Source organism: Heterodontus francisci, chromosome 1 (genome assembly GCF_036365525.1).
Source record: "Heterodontus francisci isolate sHetFra1 chromosome 1, sHetFra1.hap1, whole genome shotgun sequence".
Classification (NCBI taxonomy): Eukaryota; Metazoa; Chordata; class Chondrichthyes; order Heterodontiformes; family Heterodontidae; genus Heterodontus; species Heterodontus francisci.
In genome coordinates this window covers 109,568,316-109,591,532 of record NC_090371.1, presented here as the reverse complement: position 1 = coordinate 109,591,532, position 23,217 = coordinate 109,568,316, and the positions used below count along the sequence as shown (strand labels likewise).

Genomic DNA, 23,217 nt, shown 5'->3' with positions numbered 1-23,217 from the left:
AGTACTTGTTAATTTTTTCCCTGATTATTATTTCCATACCCATACCCACCACTGATGTTAAACTGACTAGTCTGTAGTTACTAGAACTGTCCTTACACCTTTTCCTGAACAAGGGAGTCATATTTGCCACTCTCCAATCCTCTGGCACCTCCCCCGTATCTAGGGAATACTGGATGATTATGGCAAGCCCTGCCGCTTTCTCCACCCCCACTTCCTTTAGCAACCTTGGATGCAAACCATCCAGACCAGGTACTTATCCACTCTAAGTATAGTCAGCCTTTCCAGTACATCCTCCCTATCAATTTTCATGCCATCCACTACCTTTGCCATCTCCGCTTCTACCAAAATTTTTTCAGCATTATCTACCTTGGTAAACACTGATACAAAGTACTCATTAAGTATTCTAGCCTTGCCCTGCACTTCTAAGCATACATCACCCTCTTTGTCCTTAATAGGCCTCACCCCACCCCTTACTACCCACTTGCTATCCATATGCCAGTCGAAGATTTTTGTGTTACCTTTTATGTTGACTCCCATTCTATTCTCATATTCTTTCTTTTCGAGTCTTATTTTCCTCTTCACTTTCCCTCTCAACCTATTGTATTTGGCCTGGTTCTTGCTTGAAGAATTCACCTGACATGCATCATACACCCTCTTTTTATGTTTTATCATAATCTCTATTTCCCTAATCATCCAAGGAGCCCCAGCTTTCGTTCCCTTACCTTTTGCCCCTGTTCGAATGTACCTAGACTATACCTGAAACTTCTTCTTCTAAAGGATCATTCATTGTTCCATTACAGTCTTTGGTTTCATTTTACCCTGGCTAGATCCCCTTTCATTCCACTGAAGTTAGCCCTCTTCCAATTTAGCAGTTCTACTTTCGATTGTTCTTTGCTCTTCTCCATTCCTAATCTAAACCTTATGATACAATGATCACTCTTAGCCAAGTTTTCACACACAGACACTTGGTCCACCTCATTCCCCAGCACCAGATCCAGCAATGCCTCCTTCCTAGCTGGACCAAGAACATACTGGTCAAGGAAATTTTCCTGAACACATTTCAGAAATTCTTCCTCCTCTTTACCCTTTACTCGAACATTATCTCAATTGACGATTGGATAAGTAAAGTCCCCATGCAAAATTTTGCAAGAGTTGCATTTCATTCTGAATTACAAAGACTTTATATTTATGCAGTCAAAATAAATATAAATCAAAACACAAGTGCTTGAAAACTATCCTGTTAGAGATGATGACAGAAAAAGATGAATATTAGTTATGGTGAGACATTCTGATGAATGGTATCACATTATAAATCTTAATCTATCTTTTACATTCCGAAACTGTTTCTGGGCGGAGTTTTAACTCACTCAAAACCCATTTACTTGCATGGAGATAAATCAGGCCCTTTAAATTAATTTTAGATTTAAAGCATTTGCTGTTATTCTTATTCTCCACATGAAAATACATGCACACTTAATAAACTGAATGGGCTAGAAATTTGCTTCTTTAGTGCCACATTTTTCTAAACTCCAGAGAATACAGGCCCAATCTACTCAGGCTCTTGTCTGAAGACAATCCTCTCATCCCAGGAACTAATCTAGTGAACCTTCGCTGTACCTCCTCCCATGCAAGTACATCCTTCCTTAACTATAGAGACCAATACTGCACACAGTACTCCAGATGTGGTCTCACCAAAACCAAGTACAATTGTAGCAAGGCTTCCTTATTATTGTACTCCAAACTGCTTGCAATAAAGGCCAACATGCCATTTGCCTTCCTAATTTCTTACTGTACCTGCATAGTAATTTTCTATGTTCTTTGTACAGGTGCGCCCAAATTTCTCTGAACCTCAACATTTACAAGTTTCACGCCTTTTAAAAAATATTCTGCTGTTCTGTTCTCACTACCAAGGTGAATAACCTTACATTTCCCCATTTTCTGCCACCTTGTTTCCCACTCGCTGACCTGTCTAAATCTCTTCGCCACCTCTTTGCATCCTCCCCACAGCTTACATTCCCCACCTAGTTTTGTAGCATCAGCAAATTTGGATGAATTACTCTTAGTCTCTTCATCTAAGTCATTAATATAGATTGTAAATAGCTGAGTACCTGGCACTGATCCTTGCAGCCCTCCACTCGTCACAGCCTGCCAACTTGAAAAGCCCCATTTATTCCTATTCTTTGCTTCCTCTCCATTAACCAATACTCTAGCCATGCTAATATATTACCACCAACTCCATGAACCTCCCTTTCTTGAATAACAGTTTTCATTTGCTAACTTCAAACTTGCTGGGACCATTCTAGAATCTAGGGAATTTTAGAAAATCATAACTAACATGTCCACTATCTCTGCACCTATCTCTTTTAGAACCCTAGGATGTAGGCAATTGGGTCCTGGGGAATGGACCAGGCACCCTTGTGCATTCCTTTAGTTTTTGTCTTGCAAGTGCCCTTGCCTGTCTGAGTGCTCCGACACAGTGCGACATCAATGGCTGGTGGAAGGCTGCTGACTTTCAGTGGGTAGGCTGCAGATGGCTTTGCAGGATGACCTTGAGGAGCTCTGGACCTTCAGGGCTCAGCTTTGGATTGCACCACTCCAGCATGGCAGCAGCAAACTGGACTGACTGGCTGAGGCAACAGCAAAGACACTGGAGAACTGGCAGGCACGGGAGCACAAATGGTGTCTTCCTGAGAGAGGGCAGCAAGTTCATGCTCCATGGTGTCACTGCCACATCCACTGGGGTGGTGCCTCAGCAATCCTCGTAATCTATTGCAACAAAAATTGCTGGAACAAAGACTGCTGTCGAAGCCTTCGTGCCCATTTGAGCACTGAGAGCTACAGCCATGTTGGCAGCAGTCTGATCCAGCAAGACAGCAAGAATGGATCTCATGGCCTCTGTCTGAGCTTCCACTGCAGCACTGAGACATTGGTTAGCTGCCGCCTATGCTGCAGTGGAAGCTGAGACATCATCCACCAGAAACTGCATCACGGCTGGGTCCACAAGTGCTGTCACGCTGGCCACCACTTCCATAACAGAAAGGATGGGCTCCAGGCTCCACACAATACTTTCATTGCAGCAGCTTATTTGGAAGCAGAGAGTGCGAGCGAGTGATCAGCTGGGAAGGGGGCTGCTGGGTAAGTAAAAACCTATATATTTGGGCCGTTTCTGAACCCGAGACACCACGTGTAGTGTCTCCCACCCGCCCTCCTCCTCTAAGCAAAAAAAAAGATCTCGGTGGTGTGCAGATAAGGTAAGGCTTTTTCTATTTCTCTTTTTTTTTATCGTGTGATTAGTAAAAACTTTTCGTTCCTTTTTCATTTATCTAAGTTAAGACTAAGTTAAGCTTAAGATTAAAAATGGCAGGAGATCTCAGACCCGTGTTATGCTCCTCTTGCTCAATGTGGGAGCTCAGGGACACGGCTGATGTCCCTGACTCCTTCACGTGCAGGAAGTGTGTCCAGCTGCAGCTCTTGTTAGACCGCATGACGACTCTGGAGCTGCGGGTGGACTCACTTTGGAGCATCCGCGATGCTGAGGAGGTCGTGGATAGCACGTTTAGCGAATTGGTCACACCGCAGATTAGGATTGCTGAGGGAGAAAGGGAATGGGTGACCAACAGGCAGAGAAAGAGCAGGAAGGCAGTGCAGGTGTCCTCTGCGGTCATCTCCCTCCAAAACAGGTATACCGTTTAGGATACTGTTGAGGGAGATGGCTCACCAGGGGAAGGCAGCAGTAGCCAGGTTCATGGCACCGTGGCTGGCTCTGCTGTTCGGAAGGGCGGGAAAAAGAGTGGAGGGTCTATAGTCATAGGGGATTCGATTGTAAGGGGAGTAGATAGGCGGTTCTGTGGTCGAAAACGAGACTCCCGAATGATATGTTGCCTCCCAGGTGCACGGGTCAGGGATGTCTCAGATCGGCTGCAGAACATTCTGAAGGGGGAGGGTGAACAGCCAGTTGTCGTTGTGCACATAGGCACCAATGATATAGGTAAAAAACAGGATGAGGTCCTACAAGCAGAATTTAGGGAGTTAGGAGCCAAGTTAAAAAGTAGGACCTCAGAGGTAGTAATCTCCGGATTGCTACCAGTGCCACGTGATAGTCAGAGTAGAAATGAAAGAATAGTCAGGATGAATGCGTGGCTTGAGAGATGGTGCAGGAGGGAGGGGTTCAGATTTTTGGGACATTGGGACCGGTTCTGGGGGAGGTGGGACTATTACAAATTGGACGGTCTACAACTGGGCCGGACTGGAACCAATGTCCTTGGGGGTGCTTTTGCTAACGCTGTTGGGAAGGGTTTAAACTAATGTGGCAGGGGGATGGGAACCAAATGAGGAGGTCAGTGGACAGTAAGGAGGGAGTAACTAAAGCCTGTAAGGAACTAGATAATGAAGTCAGCGTGAGTAAGGGAAAGAGTAGACAGGGAGCAGATGATGAACGCAAAGGGACTGGTGGTCTGAGATGCATTTGTTTTAATGCAAGAAGTGTAGTAGGTAAGGCAGATGAACTTAGGGCTTGGATTAGTACCTGGGAGTATGATGTTATTGCTATTACTGAGACTTGGTTGAGGGAAGGGCATGAATGGCAACTAAATATCCCAGGATATCGATGCTTCGGGCGGGATAGAGAGGGAGGTAAAAGTGGTGGAGGAGTTGCATTACTGGTCAAAGAGGATATCACAGCTGTGCTGAAGGAGGGCACTATGGAGGACTCAAGCAGTGAGGCAATATGTGCAGAACTCAGAAACAGGAAGGGTGCGGTAACAATGTTGGGGTTGTACTACAGGCCTCCCAACAGCGAGCGTGAGATAGAGGTACAAATATGTAAACAGATTATGGAAAGATGTAGGAGCAACAGGGTGGTGGTGATAGGAGATTTTAATTTTCCCAACATTGACTGGGATTCACTTAATGTTAGAGGTCTAAATGGAGCAGAATTTGGAAGGAGCATCCAGGAGGGTTTTCTAGAGCAGTATGTAAATAGTCCAACTCGGGAAGGGGCCATACTGGACCTGGTGTTGGGGAATGAGCCCGGCCAGGTGGTTGACGTTTCAGCAGGGGACTACTTTGGGAATAGTGGATCACAATTCCATAAGTTTTAGAATACTCATGGACAAAGACGAGAGTGGTCCTAAAGGAAGAGTGCTAAATTGGGGGAAGGCCAACTATACCAAAATTCGGCAGGAGCTGGGGAATGTAGATTGGGAGCAGCTGTTTGAAGGTAAATCCACATTTGATATGTGGGAAGCTTTTAAAGAGAGATTGATTAGCGTGCAGGAGAGACATGTTCCTGTGAAAATGAGGGATAGAAATGGCAAGATTAGGGAACCATGGATGACAGGTGAAATTGTGAGACTAGCTAAGAGGAAAAAGGAAGCATACATAAGGTCTAGGAGGCTGAAGAAAGACGAAGCTTTGAAAGAATATCGGGAATGTAGGACCAATCTGAAACGAGGAATTAAGAGGGCTAAAAGGGGTCATGAAATATCTTTAGCAAACAGGGTTAAAGAAAATCCCAAAGCCTTTTATTCATATATAAGGAGCAAGAGGGTAACTAGAGAAAGGATTGGCCCACTCAAGGACAAAGGAGGAAAGTTATGCATGGAGTCAGAGAAAATGGGTGAGATTCTAAACGAGTACTTTGCATCGGTATTCACCGAGGAGAGGGACATGACGGATGTTGAGGTTAGGGACAGATGTTTGATTACTCTCGGTCAAGTCGGCATAAGGAGGGAGGAAGTGTTGGGTATTCTAAAAGGCATTAAGGTGGACAAGTCCGCAGGTCCGGATGGGATCTATCCCAGGTTACTGAGGGAAGCGAGAGAGGAAATAGCTGGGGCCTTAACAGATATCTTTGCAGCATCCTTAAACACGGGTGAGGTCCCGGAGGACTGGAGAATTGCTAATGTTGTCCCCTTGTTTAAGAAGGGCAGCAGGGAAAATCCAGGTAATTATAGACCGGTGAGCCTGACGTCAGAGGTAGGGAAGCTGCTGGAGAAGATACTGAGGGATAGGATCTATTCCCATTTGGAAGAAAATGGGCTTATCAGTGATAGGCAACATGGTTTTGAGCAGGGAAGGTCATGTCTTACCAACTTAATAGAATTCTTTGAGGAAGTGACAAAGTTGATTGATGAGGGAAGGGCTGTAGGTGTCATATACATGGACTTCAGTAAGGCATTTGACAAGGTTCCCCATGGTAGGCTGATGGAGAAAGTGAAGTCGCATGGGGTCCAGGGTGTACGAGCTAGATGGATAAAGAACTGGCTGGGCAACAGGAGACAGAGAGTAGCAGTGGTAGGGAGTTTCTCAAAATGGAGACGTGTGACCAGTGGTGTTCCACAGGGATCTGTGCTGGGACCACTGTTGTTTGTGATATACATAAATGATTTGGAGGAAAGTATAGGTGGTCTGATTAGCAAGTTTGCAGACGACACTAAGATTGGTGGAGTAGCAGATAGTGAAGGGGACTGTCAGAGAATACAGCAGAATATAGATAGATTGGAGAGTTGGGCAGAGAAATGGCAGATGGAGTTCAATCAGGGCAAATGCGAGGTGATGCATTTTGGAAGATCCAATTCAAGAGTGAACTATACAGTAAATGGAAAAGTCCTGGGGAAAATTGATGTACAGAGAGATTTGGGTGTTCAGGTCCATTGTTCCCTGAAGGTAGCAACGCAGGTCAATAGAGTGGTCAAGAAGGCATACGGCATGCTTTCCTTCATCGGACGGGGTATTGAGTACAAGGGTTGGCAGGTCATGTTACAGTTGTATAAGACTTTGGTTCGGCCACATTTGGAATACTGCGTGCAGTTCTGGTCGCCACATTACCAAAAGGATGTCGATGCTTTGGAGAGGGTGCAGAGGAGGTTCACCAGGATGTTGCCTGGTATGGAGGGCGCTAGCTATGAAGAGAGGTTGAGTAGATTAGGATTATTTTCATTAGAAAGACGGAGGTTGAGGGGGTACCTGATTGAGGTATACAAAATCATGAGAGGTATAGACAGGGTGGATAGCAAGAAGCTTTTTCCCCGAGTGGGGGATTCAATTACTAGGGGTCACGAGTTCAAAGTGAGAGGGGAAAAGTTGAGGGGGGTTATGCGTGGAAAGTTCTTTACGCAGAGGGCGGTGGGTGCCTGGAACGCGTTGCCAGCGGAGGTGGTAGACGCGGGCACAATAGCGTCTTTTAAGATGCATCTAGACAGATACATGAATGGGCAGGAAGCAAAGAGATACAGACCCTTAGAAAATAGGCGACATGTTTAGATAGAGGATTTGGATCGGCGCAGGCTTGGAGGGCCGAAGGGCCTGTTCCTGTGCTGTAATTTTCTTTGTTCTTTGTTCTTTGATACCCTGTGTCATATTGGAAGTAGACTCCTCCATGCTCCTTGACAGCGACAGTAGGCTGTCTAGCAAGCCTGTCAATGTCCCAAGCATCTCGAAGTGCATATTCACCAGGATTCTCCTGTATGCCGCACCCTCGAAGTCCTCACCCGAGACCCCTGCAGCAGAACGCGTCTGTGATCTCGCCCTCCGGTGAGCTGGCACACAATCTATCCTTTCCCCCTGGCCTGGCTGTAGCCAACTCGTGCTCAGTAACTCGCCACGTGCATATCCCAACTCCATACTAGCCTCTAAAGTTTATGCAGTGCCAGCTTCTGGGATGCTGGCTGTGAGTGTCACATCAGGTGGCAATGCTTCTTCATCAGTGCTGTGGTGTTGCTCCCGTCCTTCCTCCTGAGGCAGCTGGGAAAGTAAGTTTCACTATAAAGTACTTACCTAGCGATTCGGCAGCTTCTTTTTGAACAGCGGTAGCAGTGAGAGTGCGAGCCAGGGGGCAGCTGGGAAGGTAAGTTTCACTATAAAGTACTTATTCGTGATTTGGCGGACGCGGACACGGGGACTGCTGGGTAAGTGAACATATATATTCGGGCAGTGGCTAAACCCGAAACACTACACCTGTAGTGTCTCCCACCCATCCTCCTCCTCTCACCAAAAAAAAAGTACTCTTGTGTGGAGGGTTTGGTAAGTTAAGGTTTTCCTTTATTTTTGCTTAATCTCTGTGTCAATTTAGAGCAGAGGGGATGGAAGCTAGGGCAGTTGCATGCTCCTCTTGCAGGATGTGGGAGGTAAGGGTCACCACTTGTGTCCCTGCTGACTTCACCTGTGAGAAGTGCACCCAACTCCAGCTCCTCACAGACGCGTTAGGGAACTGGAGCTGGAGCTGGATGAACTTCGGATCATTCAGGCGGCTGAGGGGGTGATAGCGAGCAGTTATAGGGAAGTAGTGACACCTAAGTTACAGGATAAAGGTAGCTGGGTGACCGTCAGGGGAGGGAAAGGGAATAGGTGCACAGTGCAGGGATCCCCTGTGGCCGTTCCCCTCAATAATAAGTATACCGTTTTGGATACGGTTGGGGGGGACGACCTACCAGGGGAAAGCCACAGCGGCCAGGTCTCTGGCACTGAGCCTGGCTCTGTGGCTCAGAAGGGAAGGGGGGAGAAGAGGAGAGTGATAGTGATAGGAGATTCAATGGTTAGAGGAACAGACAGGAAATTCTGTGGTCGCGAAAGAGACTCCCGGATGGTATGTTGCCTCCCGGGTGCCAGGGTCAGGGATGTCTCGGATCGAGTCTACAGGATTCTTAAGGGGGAGGGGGAGCAGCCAGAAGTCGTGGTACACATCGGTACCAATGACATAGCTAGGAAAAGGGATGAGGACCTGAAAAGCGAATATAGGGAGTTAGGTTGGAAGCTAAAAGGCAGGACGAGCAGGATAGTAATCTCAGGATTGATACCGGTGCTGTGTGCTAGTGAGGCTGGAAACAGAGAGCGAGTGCAGCTGAACACGTGGCTACAGAGCTGGTGTAGGAGGGAGGGCTTCAGATATGTGGATCATTGGGATACCTTCTGGGGATGGTGCGACCTGTACAAGAAGGACGGGTTGTATCTGAACTGGAGGGGCACCAATATCCTGGGCGGGAGGTTTGCTAGCGCTCTTCGGGAGGGTTTAAACTAGTTTGGCAGGGGGATGGGAACCGGAGCTACGGTCAGTGGATGGGGTAGCTGCTGAACAGGCAGAAACAGAGTGCAGAGAGTCTGTGAGGAAGGTTAGACAGTTGACAGGGCAAAGTTGCAGCCAGTATGATGGGTTGAAGTGTGTCTATTTTAATGCAAGAAGTGTCAGGAATAAGGGTGATGAACTTAGAGCATGGATCAGTACTTGGAGCTACGATGTTGTGGCCATTACAGAGACGTGGATATCACAGGGGCAGGAATGGATGTTGGATGTTCCGGTGTTTAGATGTTTCAAAAGGAATAGGGAGGGAGGTAAAAGAGGTGGGGGAGTGGCATTGCTAATCGGGGATAGTATCACAACTGCAGAAAGGGAGGTCGTCGAGGAGGGTTTGTCTACTGAGTCATTATGGGTGGAAGTCAGAAACAGGAAAGGAGCAGTCACTTTATTGGGAGTTTTCTATAGACCCCCCAATAGCAACAGAGACACGGAGGAACAGATTGGGAGGCAGATTTTGGAAAGGTGCAGAAGTAACAGGGTTGTTGTCATGGGTGACTTCAACTTCTCTAATATTGATTGGAACCTCCTTAGTGCAAATAGTTTGGATGGAGCAGATTTTGTCAGGTGTGTCCAGGAAGGTTTCCTAACTCAATATGTAGATAGGCCGACTAGAGGGGAGGCTATGTTGGATTTGGTGCTTGGCAACGAACCAGGCCAGGTGGCAGATCTCTCGGTGGGAGAGCATTTCGGTGATAGTGATCACAACTCCCTGACCTTTACTACAGTCATAGAGAGGGACAGGAGCAGACGGGATGGGAAAATATTTAATTGGGGGAGGGGGAATTACAATGCTATTAGGCAGGAACTGGGGAGCATAAACTGGGAACAGATGTTCTCAGGGAAATGCACGACAGAAATGTATAGGTTGTTTAGGGAGCACTTGCTGCGACTGCTGGATAGGTTTGTCCCGATGAGGCAAGGAAGGGATGGTAGGGTGAAGGAACCTTGGATGACAAGAGATGTGGAACAGCTCGTCAAGAGGAAGAAGGAAGCTTACTTAAGGTTGAGGAAGCAAGGATCAGACAGGGCTCTAGAGGGTTACAAGGTAGCCAGGAAGGAACTGAAGAATGGACTTAGGAGGGCTAGAAGGGGACATGAAAAAGTCTAGGCGGGTAGGATTAAGGAAAATCCCAAGGCGTTCTACACTTATGTGAGGAACAAGAGGATGGCCAGAGTGAGGGTAGGGCCGATCAGGGATAGTGGAGGGAACTTGTGCCTGGAGTCGGAGGAGGTAGGGGAGGTCCTTAATGAATACTTTGCTTCAGTATTCACTAGTGAGAGGGACCTGGTCGTTTGTGAGGACAGCGTGAAACAGGCTGATATGCTCGAACAGGTTGATGTTAAGAGGGAGGATGTGCTGGAAATTTTGAAAGACATGAGGACAGATAAGTCCCCGAGGTCAGACGGGATATACCCAAGGATATTACGGGAAGTGAGGGAAGAGATTGCCGCGCCTTTGGCGATGATCTTTGCGTCCTCACTGTCCACTGGAGTAGTACCAGATGATTGGAGGGTGGCAAATGTTGTTCCCTTGTTCAAGAAAGGGAATATGGATAACCCTGGGAATTATAGACCAGTCAGTCTTACGTCGGTGGTGGGCAAATTATTGGAGAGGATTCTGAGAGACAGGATTTATGATTATTTGGAAAAGCATAGTTTGATTAGAGACAGTCAGCATGGCTTTGTGAGGGGCACGTCATGCCTCACAAGCCTTACTGAATTCTTTGAAGATGTGACAAAACACGTTGATGAAGGAAGAGCAGTGGATGTGGTGTATATGGATTTTAGCAAGGCGTTTGATAAGGTTCCCCATGGTAGGCTCATTCAGAAAGTAAGGAGGCATGGGATACAGGGAAAGTTGGCTGTCTTGATACAGAATTGGCTGGCCCATAGAAGACAGAGGGTGGTAGTAGATGGAAAGTATTCAGCCTGGAGCTCGGTGACCAGTGGTGTTCCGCAGGGATCTGCTCTGGGACCTCTGCTCTTTGTGATTTTTATAAATGACTTGAAGAAGTGGAAGGCTGGGTTAGCAAGTTTGCCGATGACATGAAGGTTGCTGGAGTTGTGGATAGTGTGGAAGGCTGTTGTAGGTTGCAACGGGACATTAACAGGATGCAGAGCTGGGCTGAGAAGTGGCAGATGGAGTTCAACCTGGAAAAGTGTGAAGTGATTCATTTTGGAAGGTCGAATTTGAATGCAGAATACAGGCTTAAAGACAGGATTCTTGGTAGTGTGGAGGAACAGAGGGATCTTGGGGTCCATGTCCATAGATCGCTCAAAGTTGCCATCCAAGTTGATAGGGTTGTTAAGAAGGCGTATGGTGTGTTGGCTTTCATTAACAGGGGGATTGAGTTTAAGAGCCGCGAGGTTATGCTGCAGCTCTATAAAGCCCTGGTTAGACCACACTTGGAATATTGTGTTCAGTTCTGATCGCCTCATTATAGGAAGGATGTGGAAGCTTTAGAGAGGGTGCAGAGGTGATTTACCAGGATGCTGCCTGGACTGGAGGGCATGTCCTACGAAGAAAGGTTGAGGGAGCTCGCGCTTTTCTCATTGGAGCGAAGAAGGATGAGAGGTGACTTGATAGAGGGGTACAAGATGATGGGAGGCAAAGATAGAGTGGATAGCCAGAGACTTTTTCCCAAGGGGGAAAGGGCTATCACCAGGGGGCATAATTTTAAGGTGATTGGAGGAAGGTTTCGGGGAGATGTCAGAGGTAGGTTCTTTACACAGAGAGTGGTGGGTGCGTGGAATGTGCTGCCAGCGGTGGTAGTAGAAGCAGATACATTAGGGGCATTTAAGCGACTCTTGGATCGGGACATGGATGATAGTAGAATGAAGGGTAGGTAGTTACTTAGATCTTAGAGTAGGTTAAAGGTTCAGCACAACATCGTGGGCCGAAGGGCCTGTACTGTGCTGTACTGTTCTATGTTCTGTGTTCTATGATGTGGCTTGGCAGCAGCAGTTCTTGGGTGTCTGAAAGCAGAAAATCAGATGAGAGGGTTAGGGTGAGGGAAGAGAGGGTGAGTTGGAAAGCCTGATGTCCATGGTCACACCATCAGCAGCTTGCTCACCATGCCAGATAACAGGATGGGGGTGAGATGGGATTTGGGAAGGGCCAAATGGCAGGACTTACCGTCATCCTCAATGCTTTCAGAGACACACAGATGCTGCCAGACCTGCTGAGTATTTCCAGCGATGCATCTCTGTTCCCTGATGCTCTATTTGTGCAACTCCTTGCAACCAGTGTCAGTTTGGGCAGTCAGCAACATTCCATTGAGTGCACCTCCCCTTTAAGAGAGGCCGATTGCCTTTAAGAGGAGCAGGTTAGCTGTGCACTGCTTTGACCTTGCTGAGCATTCAGCCAACTGGCAGCACAGGACCCGCTTGGCCCAACACCACAATCATTCAAAGGAGGAGGAAGCACAATGTTTGCACGCTGCCTGCCTCAACAGGAACGGTTATGGGCATATCAGGAGTCATGACCTCCTCGCCCGAAAATTGTTGCCAACAAACTTTTAGCCCAATAACTTTTATTCATTCATATACTCTTAAATAACGATATATGAGAATGAATCTAAATGTGACTTTTAATTTGTTTACTTACGATTTATCAAGTTCTTGCACCATTTGAGGGAAAATCCGGACACAACATTCTGTAATTCTGTTTTTCTTGATGGTTTGCCAGTTCTAGTTTCCTTTAAATAACAGTAAAATCTGGAAAATGTTGAATCATAAATAATATTGTGAATCAAAGTGCTGCAATCCATTGATAGCCATATGTATCACGAGAACAAATTTTAACCAAATAAATGTAGCATGATTTTATTTCCCCCAGTGCACAGAAGAAAATCCTCCCTGATTGGTAGCGTATGATATTTATATGTTTGAGTGCGTACAGTTTGTCAATGACACGCAATGCAGGGAATGAATGCCGTCTTACACAGTTCTTCGAGTACGCTAATTACAACATAACGTATAAGTACTTGTGAGAAGAATATCCACAACAGTCTATTCCTCAACAAGGATGGATTCAAAAAATCAATTCCATTTAAGTAAGAAACAATGTAACCAAATATATATATATATATATATATATATAACAAAACTGACCCAAAGTTGGACTAATATCGAACAAATCATGCTAAAAGTGAGAAATACTGAAGAAAAAATTGTGAGGCTATGGGGAAAGAGCAGTAGAGTGGGATTTATTGGATAGCTCTACCAAAGAGCCAGCACAGGCACACTGGGCCGAATGACGTCCTTCTGTGTTGTAAGATTCTATGATTCTACTTCTGACTGGAATTTAATTACCAGATATGAGAATTTTTTTGGAAGAAACTATCAGTTTAAACACATTACTAAACGCAGGTAGCTGCCAGATTACCTTCTCTGGTCAGCGCTCCACTCTTTTTTCACAAAGGTGAAGAATAAACACCGAGGGTGGTAAGTGCAAACTTTTTGACAGAACGTAGCATCAGGTGTGAGGACCCAAGTAATGTCATTTCCAGGAAAATCTATGTCTTCAAAAAGATCAGCTGTGCATTCTGAAACTAAGTCAAACAATATGTGACTTTACAAACTGGACAGTTCCTGAATGATAGCCACTGTGTAGATACAAAACTAAAACCACAATTAAATAAAATTTAAAGCAACAACCTTTTCTTAAAAAGGAAAACCTTTGTGACATTAGTGAGCCCTGCAATCTTATTGATATCCCATAATAGTTCATTAAAAAAAAAAATTTCATTCGTGGGATATGAGCGTCACTGGCAAGGCCAGCATTTATTGCCCATCCCTAATTGCCCATCTTCAGTGTGTTAAGGAGTTTGTACTATAACGCAGTCTTATTAGGCGCAGGAACTAAGTGGGGATACAGTGAACAGGTCGTTAGAATGCCTCTTCCAGCTCCAATACTGTTGCATTCTTGCCAGTCCTGGTGTTAACCTGATCTTTTTATCAGGCGAAAGGGACACTGGATGGAAGGCAGCAGGCTCCTGCTTTAGATATGCAGCTTGAACTCCAATGTTGTCATTGGGGCCCCAACTCCAATTCTAATTGGAGGCTTGCGTGAGGGAAGCTGTCATGGCTTCCCCACCAGACCAAACCTGTTGTCAAGAAGAGTTGGTGCCAGAAGAAATCCAGAGCAGTTCGATTTACTTTTATTATTTTAGTTGTGTTGTGGGGCCAACAGGAGTGATCCTCCAAGACCCACAAGGAAACCTTGTAACTTTCCTTTCCCCTCCCTACCTTAGACCTGTGTCCATTCCTTTGAGTTCCCAGCAATGGCCTCCTGCCACCCAGAATCCTGTTTCCATCATCGGCCAGTTAGTACTTCCCACTGTGTTCAGACAGGAGACTTAAAGCAAGCACGCAGATGCGTCCCACGAGTTGAAATCTCCTGACCTCATGCTGCAGAGACCTAGATAGGTCCCGTCTGCCACTCATCCCTCTCTCAATTAAAATCACATCAGTTGGACTGGGGTTAAAATCTGGGCTTGGAATGATATACTCATTACAGTATTGATTAAGTGTGGGACTGCGACCAAAGGAGGTCACCACTGAGCTTTGCCATGATCAAGGGCTGAATTTTGTTCAGAACTGCAGGTCCTGGCAGCAGCACTGGAAGCCAATGCTGATTCCACACGAGCATCATGCAGCGAGCAGAACACAATGGCGGCTGGCCAATTAACTTAGGGGAGCTGCAGGTCCCATCCAATTAAAGAGCAGAGGTGGGCAACGAGGCGCCAGTGGCGGTGTCAGCTGACTCATAGACAGGTGCTGGACCATGTTTAAAGGGCCTCCAACCCTGCATGCATTGCTGCCTCGTTTGAAATGCTGCCTGACCATATGAACATACTAATTAGGAGCAGGAGTAGGCCACTCGGCCCCTCGAGCCTGCTCCGCCATTCAATAAGTTCATGGCTGAACTGATTATTCCACATTACCACCTACCCCCAATAACCTTTCACACCTTTGCTTATCAAGAATCTATCTACCTCTGCCTTAAACATATTCAAAGACTCTGCTTCCACCGCCTTTTGACGAAGAGAGTTCCAAAGACTCACGACCCACTGAGAGAAAACAGTTCTCCTCATCTCTGTCTTAAATGTGCAACCCCTTATTTTAAACAGTGACCCCTGGTTCTAGATTCTCCCACAAAGGGAAAGATCCTTTCCACATCCACACTATCAAGACCCCTCAGAATCTTATATGTTTCAATCAAGTCACCTCTTACTCATTTAAATTCCAGCGGATAAAAGCATAGTATGTCCAATCTTTCCTTGTAATATAGCCTGCCCATTCCAGGTATCAGTCTAGTAAATCTTCTCTGAACTGCTTCAATCATATTTACATAATTCCTTAAATAAGGAGACCAGTACTGGACACATTATTCCAGGTGTAGTCTCACCAATACCCTGTATAGCTGAAGCATAACCTCCCGCCTCTTGTATGCAATTCCCCTTGTGATAAACGATAACATTCTATTAGCTTTCCTAATTACTCGCTGTACCAGCATACTAAACTTTTGTGATTCATGCACTAGGACACCTAGATCTCTCTGCATCTCAGAGCTCCACAATCTCTCACCATTTAGATAATATGCTTCTTTGTTATTCTTCCTGCCAAAATGGACAACTTTGTCATTTACCCACATTATACTCCATCTGCCAGATTTTTGCCCACTCACTTAACCTATCTATATCTCTTTGTAGCCTCCTTATGTGCTCTTCACAACCTACTTTCCTCCCTATCCTTGTGTCATCAGAAAATTTAGCAACCATACCTTCGGCCCCTTCATCTAAGTCATTTATATAAATTGTAAAAAGTTGAGGCCCCAGCACTGATCCCTGTGACACACCACTCATTACATCTTGCCAACCACAAAACAACCCACTTATGCCTACTCTCTTTTTCCTGTTAGCTAGCCAATCTTCTATCCATGCCAATATGTGACCCCCTACACCATGAGCATTTATTTTTTGCAATAACCTTTGATGTGGAACCTTATCAAATGCCTTTTGGAAGTCTAAGTGCAATACATCCACCGGCTCCCCTTCATCCACAGCATATGTAACTCCCTCAAAGAACTCCAATAAATTGGTTAAGCATGATTTCCCTTTCACAACCATGTTGACTCTGCCTGATTACCTTGAATTTTTCTAAGTGCTCTGCTATAACGTCTTTAATAATAGCTTCGAACATTTTTGCTAAGACAGATGTTCAGCTAACCGGCCTGTAGTTTCCTGCTTTCTGTCTCCCTCCCTTTTTGAATAAAGGAGTTACATTCACTATTTTCCAGTCTAGACCAATAGTGCAGAAGACCCCTCCTCCTGATCAGCAGCGTAGAAGACCCCTCCTCCTTACCAACACTGCAGAAGACCCCTCCTCCTGACCAACACAGCAGAAGACCCCTCCTCCTGACCAATAATGCAGAAGACCCCTCCTCCTGACCAACAGCACAGAAGACCCATACACCTGACCAATAGTGCAGAAGACCCCTCCTCCTGACCAACACAGCAGAAGACCCCTCCGCCTGACCAATAATGCAGAAGACCTCTCCTCCTGACCAACAGCACAGAAGACCCGTACACCTGACCAATTATGCAGATGACCCATACACCTGACCAATAGTGCAGAAGATCGCAAAGAAGCTGATCGGGAGACTGCTGCAACCATGGCAGAGGGAAAATACCTGGTGGCCCCATGATTTAGCAATGCCTCCCTGCAGGTTCTTCTCCTGGCTGCAAGGGTAAAGCGGGAGGTCCTCTTCCCAAGAAATGGAAAGCAGAGACTGGCCCGCCTGACCAAGCAGGCATGGATAGAGATTGCAGAGGTCAGCAGCTGTGGGGTCACCCTGCCACCCCCGAGCATGGGTGCAGTGCAACAAATGGTTCACTGACCTCCTTCACTCTGCCAAGGTGAGTTCTCCATATTGATTTCCTCTTTGGAGCTTGCATGTGGCAACACAAGAGGGTGTTTCAGGTGGGGAGGGAGTGACCGCCCAGTCAGTGGCAAGGTGGTCAGGCAGCAGCAGATCCTGTCAGCTGCTGACCCCCATAAGGTCTCTCAAGAGCAGACATATGGAGGAGGCATTTGTGAGCCCCCATCATGGACCAAATGGCTGCCACCAATATAAGTGTTTTACTTGTCTTCATGGGGAAAATAACCATCTTCCAACTTCTGCTTCCAGGAGAAATGGGCATAAAACAATAAAGAGATGGCCAAGACCAGTGGAGGCCTCTCAGATCTGTGTATCCTGACCCCGGTAGAGGAGGCGGCCCTGTAACTGGCTGAGTCTCAGGGCAACTGAGTGATTGCTGATGGCAAAACAGAAGTGCCATCACAGGAGAGTAAGTGAATGACTGCAGGAGCACAAGGTGCATTTGCCCTATACAGGAGGCACTGTGCTCATGTTCCCACCACTGAACACATGGAGCTCCACATCAAGCATGGTTGGAATGAGGAGATGTGAAGCCCTGAACCCCAAAATGTTTGTGTTCCCTTATGCAGGTCTCAGTAATCTCAAAGCATCTGCAACTGGAGGGAGCAGGGCCATCCATCCACCTTTGAGGAACAGGAGTGATTCTAGAAGGTGCACCTAGACATCATTACCCCTCACCCACCACCAGCACAGATACTCCTGGCCTGGATGGGCTCCTCTATCGTCTCTATCACCCTCTGAGAGAGCCAGATCCAGCAGACCATTCAGTGGATGCCGGAGATGCGCACAGATCTGCACACCATCACCTTGACAATGAACTCTCCGCAGCAGTGGAAAGGCGAAAGGGGGAGCAAGACACCTGGAGTCTCCACCAGCTCCTCGTTGGTGGGTATGCGCTTGCAATTAGATTAAGGGTCACAAGCTGGGGAACACATCACTGTCACACCTGAGCAGCTGACGGAGGCTGTGACAGCTGAGGCCAGTGACAGTCCGAGGATTGTGGGAGTCCAGACCCATGCTGAACCCCAGGCTGATGATGTGCCTTTGCTGTCAATGGTAATGTGGCACTGCTGGAGATACAGCAAGAGGTAAGGGAACATTTGGTAGAGCTGCCAGAGGCGGTGTGCACCCAAGCACAGACAATAGAGGAGCACATCCAGGCTGCCATGTCTCAGGCGTGTGTCACATGGCTTCCTCCATCGAGAGGATGGTGACCCTCCTGGAGAGCCAGAACCAGCAGACCATTCAGTGGATGCCGGAGATGCGCGCAGATCTGCACACCATCACCTTGACCATGAGCTCTACGCAGCTGTGGAAAGGTGAGAGGGGGAACAAGACACCTGGAGTCTCCACCAGCTGCTCGTCTTCTCAGGTCAGCAGCAAGGTACAAGTGTGCCTTGCAAAGGAGGAGGAGCAGTTACCTTCTGAATCTGGTGGACCCTCTCAGGGCACTCCTGGTGTGGACCACGGCTTCTCAGCCCCTCTGCCAGTGACACCAGCAACTCCAGTAGCCACTACGACAGAGGCGGGTCCTGTACCTGTGCAGCAGCCCCTCAGTGTGCCAGAGCCCTCCAGGCCTTGGGCAGACAGAAGACGGCCATCAAGGTCATCCCAAACCATGGGACAGCCTGATCAGCTGCCTGTCTCTATTGCAGCTGCAAGCGCAGGGGTCGCACCTGGTAGCAGCACATGTAAGCGAGTTAAGAAGAGCACCTGAATACACTTAGGGTTTAAGGCTGTTTCGACTTTGTACATGCTTAGGGATTATTATGTTGTTCCACTCAATAAACATTAGAGGCACTGTTGTTGGTCATCCTTTCCATTCTTACTGTCTTGTTAGATGTCAGCTACAGCCTTGGTCCCTCACTAGAGCAGGCTGCGTCTGGTCAGCTCTTCAGCTTTGTTAGTGCGCGCTGTGAACCTGGGCACTAGGCGATGGAGTGTGAGATGAAGGAGCTGACAGCATGTCTGCATCAAGGTGAGCCTTTATTGTGTTGATTGTGAAAGGGCATCGGGGTCACAAAAACAGGTATGTATAAGCTTTTCCCGTGCCTCTGGTCCAAGGGGTTCCTCATCTTGTGCCACCTGCTCAGCAGCCTCCTCCACATCCTCCTCATCAGATGAAGAATGCCGATCAATGATGTCCTCATTATTCAAGGCCTCCCCACACTACACACGAGCTTGTACAGAACACGGCAGACCACCACAATGCATGAGACCCTCATTGGTGCCTGCTGATGGGCTCCACAGATTACTCTCGGAACCAGAACTTCATCTTAAGCAGCCCAATGGCCTGCTAGGTTGTTGCTGAGGTGGACCCCGGGCAGGTATTGTAACTTTCCTCTGCTGCATTGTGAGGGTTCCTCACAGGTGTGAGTAGTGCTTTCCCCAAGAATCCATCCCAGAAGGTGCATGGGGGATCAGAAAAGCTCAGCACCTGGGACTGCTGAAACATGCAGATGTTGTGGCTTCTTCCCGGAACAGTGCACACACCTGAAAGATCCACTTTCAGTGGTCAACCAGGTGGACAATCATGGAATTGAAATCCTTCCTGTTGATGAAGGCCACTGGCTGCTCCATGGGAGCCTTGATGACCATATGTGCGCACTTTATCACACCCAGCCCCTGGGTGAATCCAGCGATGGCCCCAAAGCCGATGGCCCTCTCCGCCTGACTATTCGGTACCCTACATAGTCCCTGGATGTCTTGAACAGGGCATTGGTTACCTCCTTGATGCACCAATGGGCTGCAAACTGGGAGATCCCACACATGTCCCCAATGGATCCCTGCAAAGATCCGGAGGCAGAGAAGTTGAGAGCCACAGTGACCTTGAGCTAGCGGCTAAAAGGTTAGGCACATTGTCCTAGGATAATGAATAGTAATACAGGACAGCACAGGTTGAGAAATATAAAAGGCAAGTTCAGGAAGGAAGTGCAGAAATACTTCTTTACTTAAAGTGATCAGCAGATTGAACAGGTTGCTAAGAAAGGAGAATGAGGCCAGTATACTGGTCAACATTGAAAAAAACAATAAGATGCTGCATTGGGAACATGGTAGGGTTGGTATCTGGAAGAATGGGATCATACGTAAAGAATTATTCATCTGAACCAATTTTGTATCAAACTGTACAATTCTTGCCACTTATGCCATTCCTCGGACTGCAACTGTAGGAAAGTATCACTCAACACCTCCCTTAGCTATTTAATTGAGGTCCAGAACTTATCGTGTTCAATAGTTTCATGTGTGAGTTATTTGGGCAACAAACCTGTCCTTATAAAGAAAGGTTTACTCCTGGCGCATGGAGGAAATTTCCTTCTCTTGTTGAAAATTATGGACATCAATCACAATGCACAAATTCATCAATTAACTGCACTATCAGATCACACAGTATCTGCTTTTCTTGGATAAAGTCGAGAATGTTACCAGAAATAAGAAAGATGGAATAAAGCATTGTGACAGAAATTTGTATTGATAGTTAGTTTCCTCATCATTGTTTTCAGAATGAAAATAGCAAAATCATTTTGCAATTACCTGAGTTATTGACTCCACATTCCCTTAAAGAAAATCCAGATACAACATTCTGAAGAATATTTATTCTTGGTGGAGTTCCTCTTTCACTCTTTTTCAGGTAGCAAATGAAGCTAAAAAGAATCACAGAAACATTACAGGCTAATGACCTGGTGTGGAAATACTTAAAAAAGCATTAATCATATTCAGTCTATGCATGTTTTCTCTGCTCCTGATATTGGGTGAATTTAATTCTCTGAGCTGGTCGTATACACTATGGAGAAGTATTCAGTCTTGGCAGACACCCCTTTTGAGTTAGAAGAGATGGATAAAAATTGACAGAAGAAACATTACAGATGAAGTATGTGAGGGTGCAAGCAGCTGTTGTAAAGATCAGTCTTTTTATTTCCTTGTAGAAACGAGGTAATTTGAATAATTGACTAACCGCTGTCGCTAATTGTGATATTCTCCTTTTACAAAAGTGAAAAACTGGCAGCCAGGCTCTTCTGTACATTCTCTTTGACAATTGTGCTCATCCGCTACTATAGACTGATGAAAGTCATTTCCTGGAAAGTCCAAACCATCATAAATTCTTTCAAAACAGGCTGAAAAAGATGGGAACAGGAAATGATGAATGATGGGAAAGCAACAACAAATATAAATAAATGTGATCAATTTGGAAGCATGTTTAAATGGAACAGATGTGCACGCATAAAATAATTTTTCTGTCCTTGTTCAAAATATTGATTCACAGACTTCTGGAAGGTAAATGCTGCCTGTTGTGTAGTTGGCACAATTTTGAGTTATTTATGCCAGATTAATTCTTGGATTTAGGGTCACCAGTCACTCCTGAAAGCAGATGCCGCACCCTTTATAATCCAAATGCAACTTTTCTGCCCAATAGATGCGTAAGCAAATAGCATGAATCAGGAGTCACAATTCAGAACCTGTACTCTGTGCCGCAACAACTGAAATATATCAGGGTGCCCTTTCCCAGTTTTAGTGCACAAACAGTTCCAAGATAGGGGTATTGCACCCAGAAACAATGGGCACTCAAGCACTGAAATTGGTCTTGGCTGGTAGCACGTGATTGGCTCATCGGACTGAATTTTATGTGCCTGTCGCCAATTTTGGCGGGAGTCGAAAAAAAAGGCATGTCACGGAGCCACTGCAATTCTCCATGCAGCAGCTCATTTAAATAGCCGGGGCAGGACACCCACCCCGATCACATGGAGAGAGCTAGCTGTCTGTCCCCAGCAATGGCATCAGCTGACTGTGCATAGGCGCTGACACCGTTTTTAAAGAGCTGTCAGCCCTACTGGAAAAAGTAAATATTTAAAGCTGAAGTGAATAAAAATAAATAAATACATTTCTTTTGTCCCTCTCCCACCCTCCAAAAACAATTAAATTAATTATTTGCCCTTCCCCCCAAAACACTTAGCTTTACCATCTGACCTCCCACCCAAACTGCACAAATGGTCAACTCCAACCCTTCCCACCATCCCCTACACACATGACATTAATTTGCTTCCATCTCCCCTCCTCCCACACTGATCAACTTACCTCCTCCCCCCTCCCCACCAGTGTGGTGCCGCATTTCGCCGAACAGGGTTCCAGGCATCAGGCCAAAGATCAGAGCGGGACATCAGGCAGCAAAGTGAGTGTCATTAATTCATTCATTTTAATTTGTTTAAATATTCAAATTGAGGTCCCATCGCCGAGCAATGGGATTAGGTCATCATGAGGCCTCGCCTCTGCCAGGAAATATCGGGCCAGGCCCTCCTGGCGTCAGGGTGCACGGCAGCCCTCTCCCGGAGGCATCTTCAGACACCCCCCAACCTCCCATTGCCATGGGACCCGACGCCTGCGGGAAAACAAATTCCAACCCACAGTGAGCCAGGGGCTGGTTTTGTGTTATGCCTGATTCCTTTAACATTGAAGACAATAGAAACAAAATTGGCACGGTAACAAATGTTGTATCCCTGACCATATAACCACATAAATGGCTGGTTAACAAAATCTAGTGTCTTGGACTCGGAGGATCAGGATTTGGATTAAAAAATTGGCTCAAGGACAGAAAACAGCGAGTTGTGGTGAATAAAAACAAGAAATTCTGGAAATACGCAGCAGATCTGGCAGCATCTGTGGAGAGAGAAGCAGAGTTAACATTTCAGGTCAGTAGCCCGTCATCAGAACTGGCAAATATTAGAAATGTAATAGGTTTTAAGCCAGAAAAGTGGGGGTGGGGCAAGCGATTAAAAAAAGAGGTGTTGATAGGACAGAGATGTGGGAATGAAAGCAGGGGTGTGTGTTGAAATGGTCAGCAACTGGAAGCTCGGGGTCATGCTTTCAGACTGAACAGAGGCCCAACCAGTCCCCATCCACCACTACCTTTTTCCGCCTGGCTGAACTTGTTCTCACATTGAACAATTTCTCCTTAAACTGCACTCACTTCCTTCAAGTAAAAGGTGTTGCAATGGGTACCCGCATGGGTCTCAGTTATACCTGTCTTTTTGTGGGATATGTTGAACATTCCTTGCTCCAGTCCTACTCGGGCCCCCTCCCCCAACCTTTATTCCGGTACTTTGATGACTGTATCAGTGCTGTTTCCTGCTCCCTCTCCCGGCCGGAACGAGAAAACTTTATCAACTTTGCTTCTAATTTTCACCCTTCTTTCACCTTTACATGGTCC

General features: G+C 46.4%; 1 protein-coding gene across 1 annotated transcript in view; it reads right to left on the bottom strand.

The window, feature by feature from the left end:
• The window catches only part of LOC137363975 (coagulation factor XI-like), a 79,041-nt gene extending 56,919 nt beyond the window's left edge, over window positions 1–22,122 (bottom strand). The window contains exons 1-6 of the mRNA XM_068027619.1: window positions 22,089–22,122; window positions 21,003–21,130; window positions 20,550–20,709; window positions 13,461–13,626; window positions 12,681–12,790; window positions 819–1,015 (exon numbers count right to left, since the gene is read on the bottom strand). Coding sequence (XP_067883720.1) covers window positions 819–1,015; window positions 12,681–12,790; window positions 13,461–13,626; window positions 20,550–20,709; window positions 21,003–21,130; window positions 22,089–22,122 — 795 coding nt within the window. The remainder of the gene's footprint in view (window positions 1–818; window positions 1,016–12,680; window positions 12,791–13,460; window positions 13,627–20,549; window positions 20,710–21,002; window positions 21,131–22,088) is intronic.
• Between the last annotated feature and the right edge of the window lie 1,095 nt (window positions 22,123–23,217).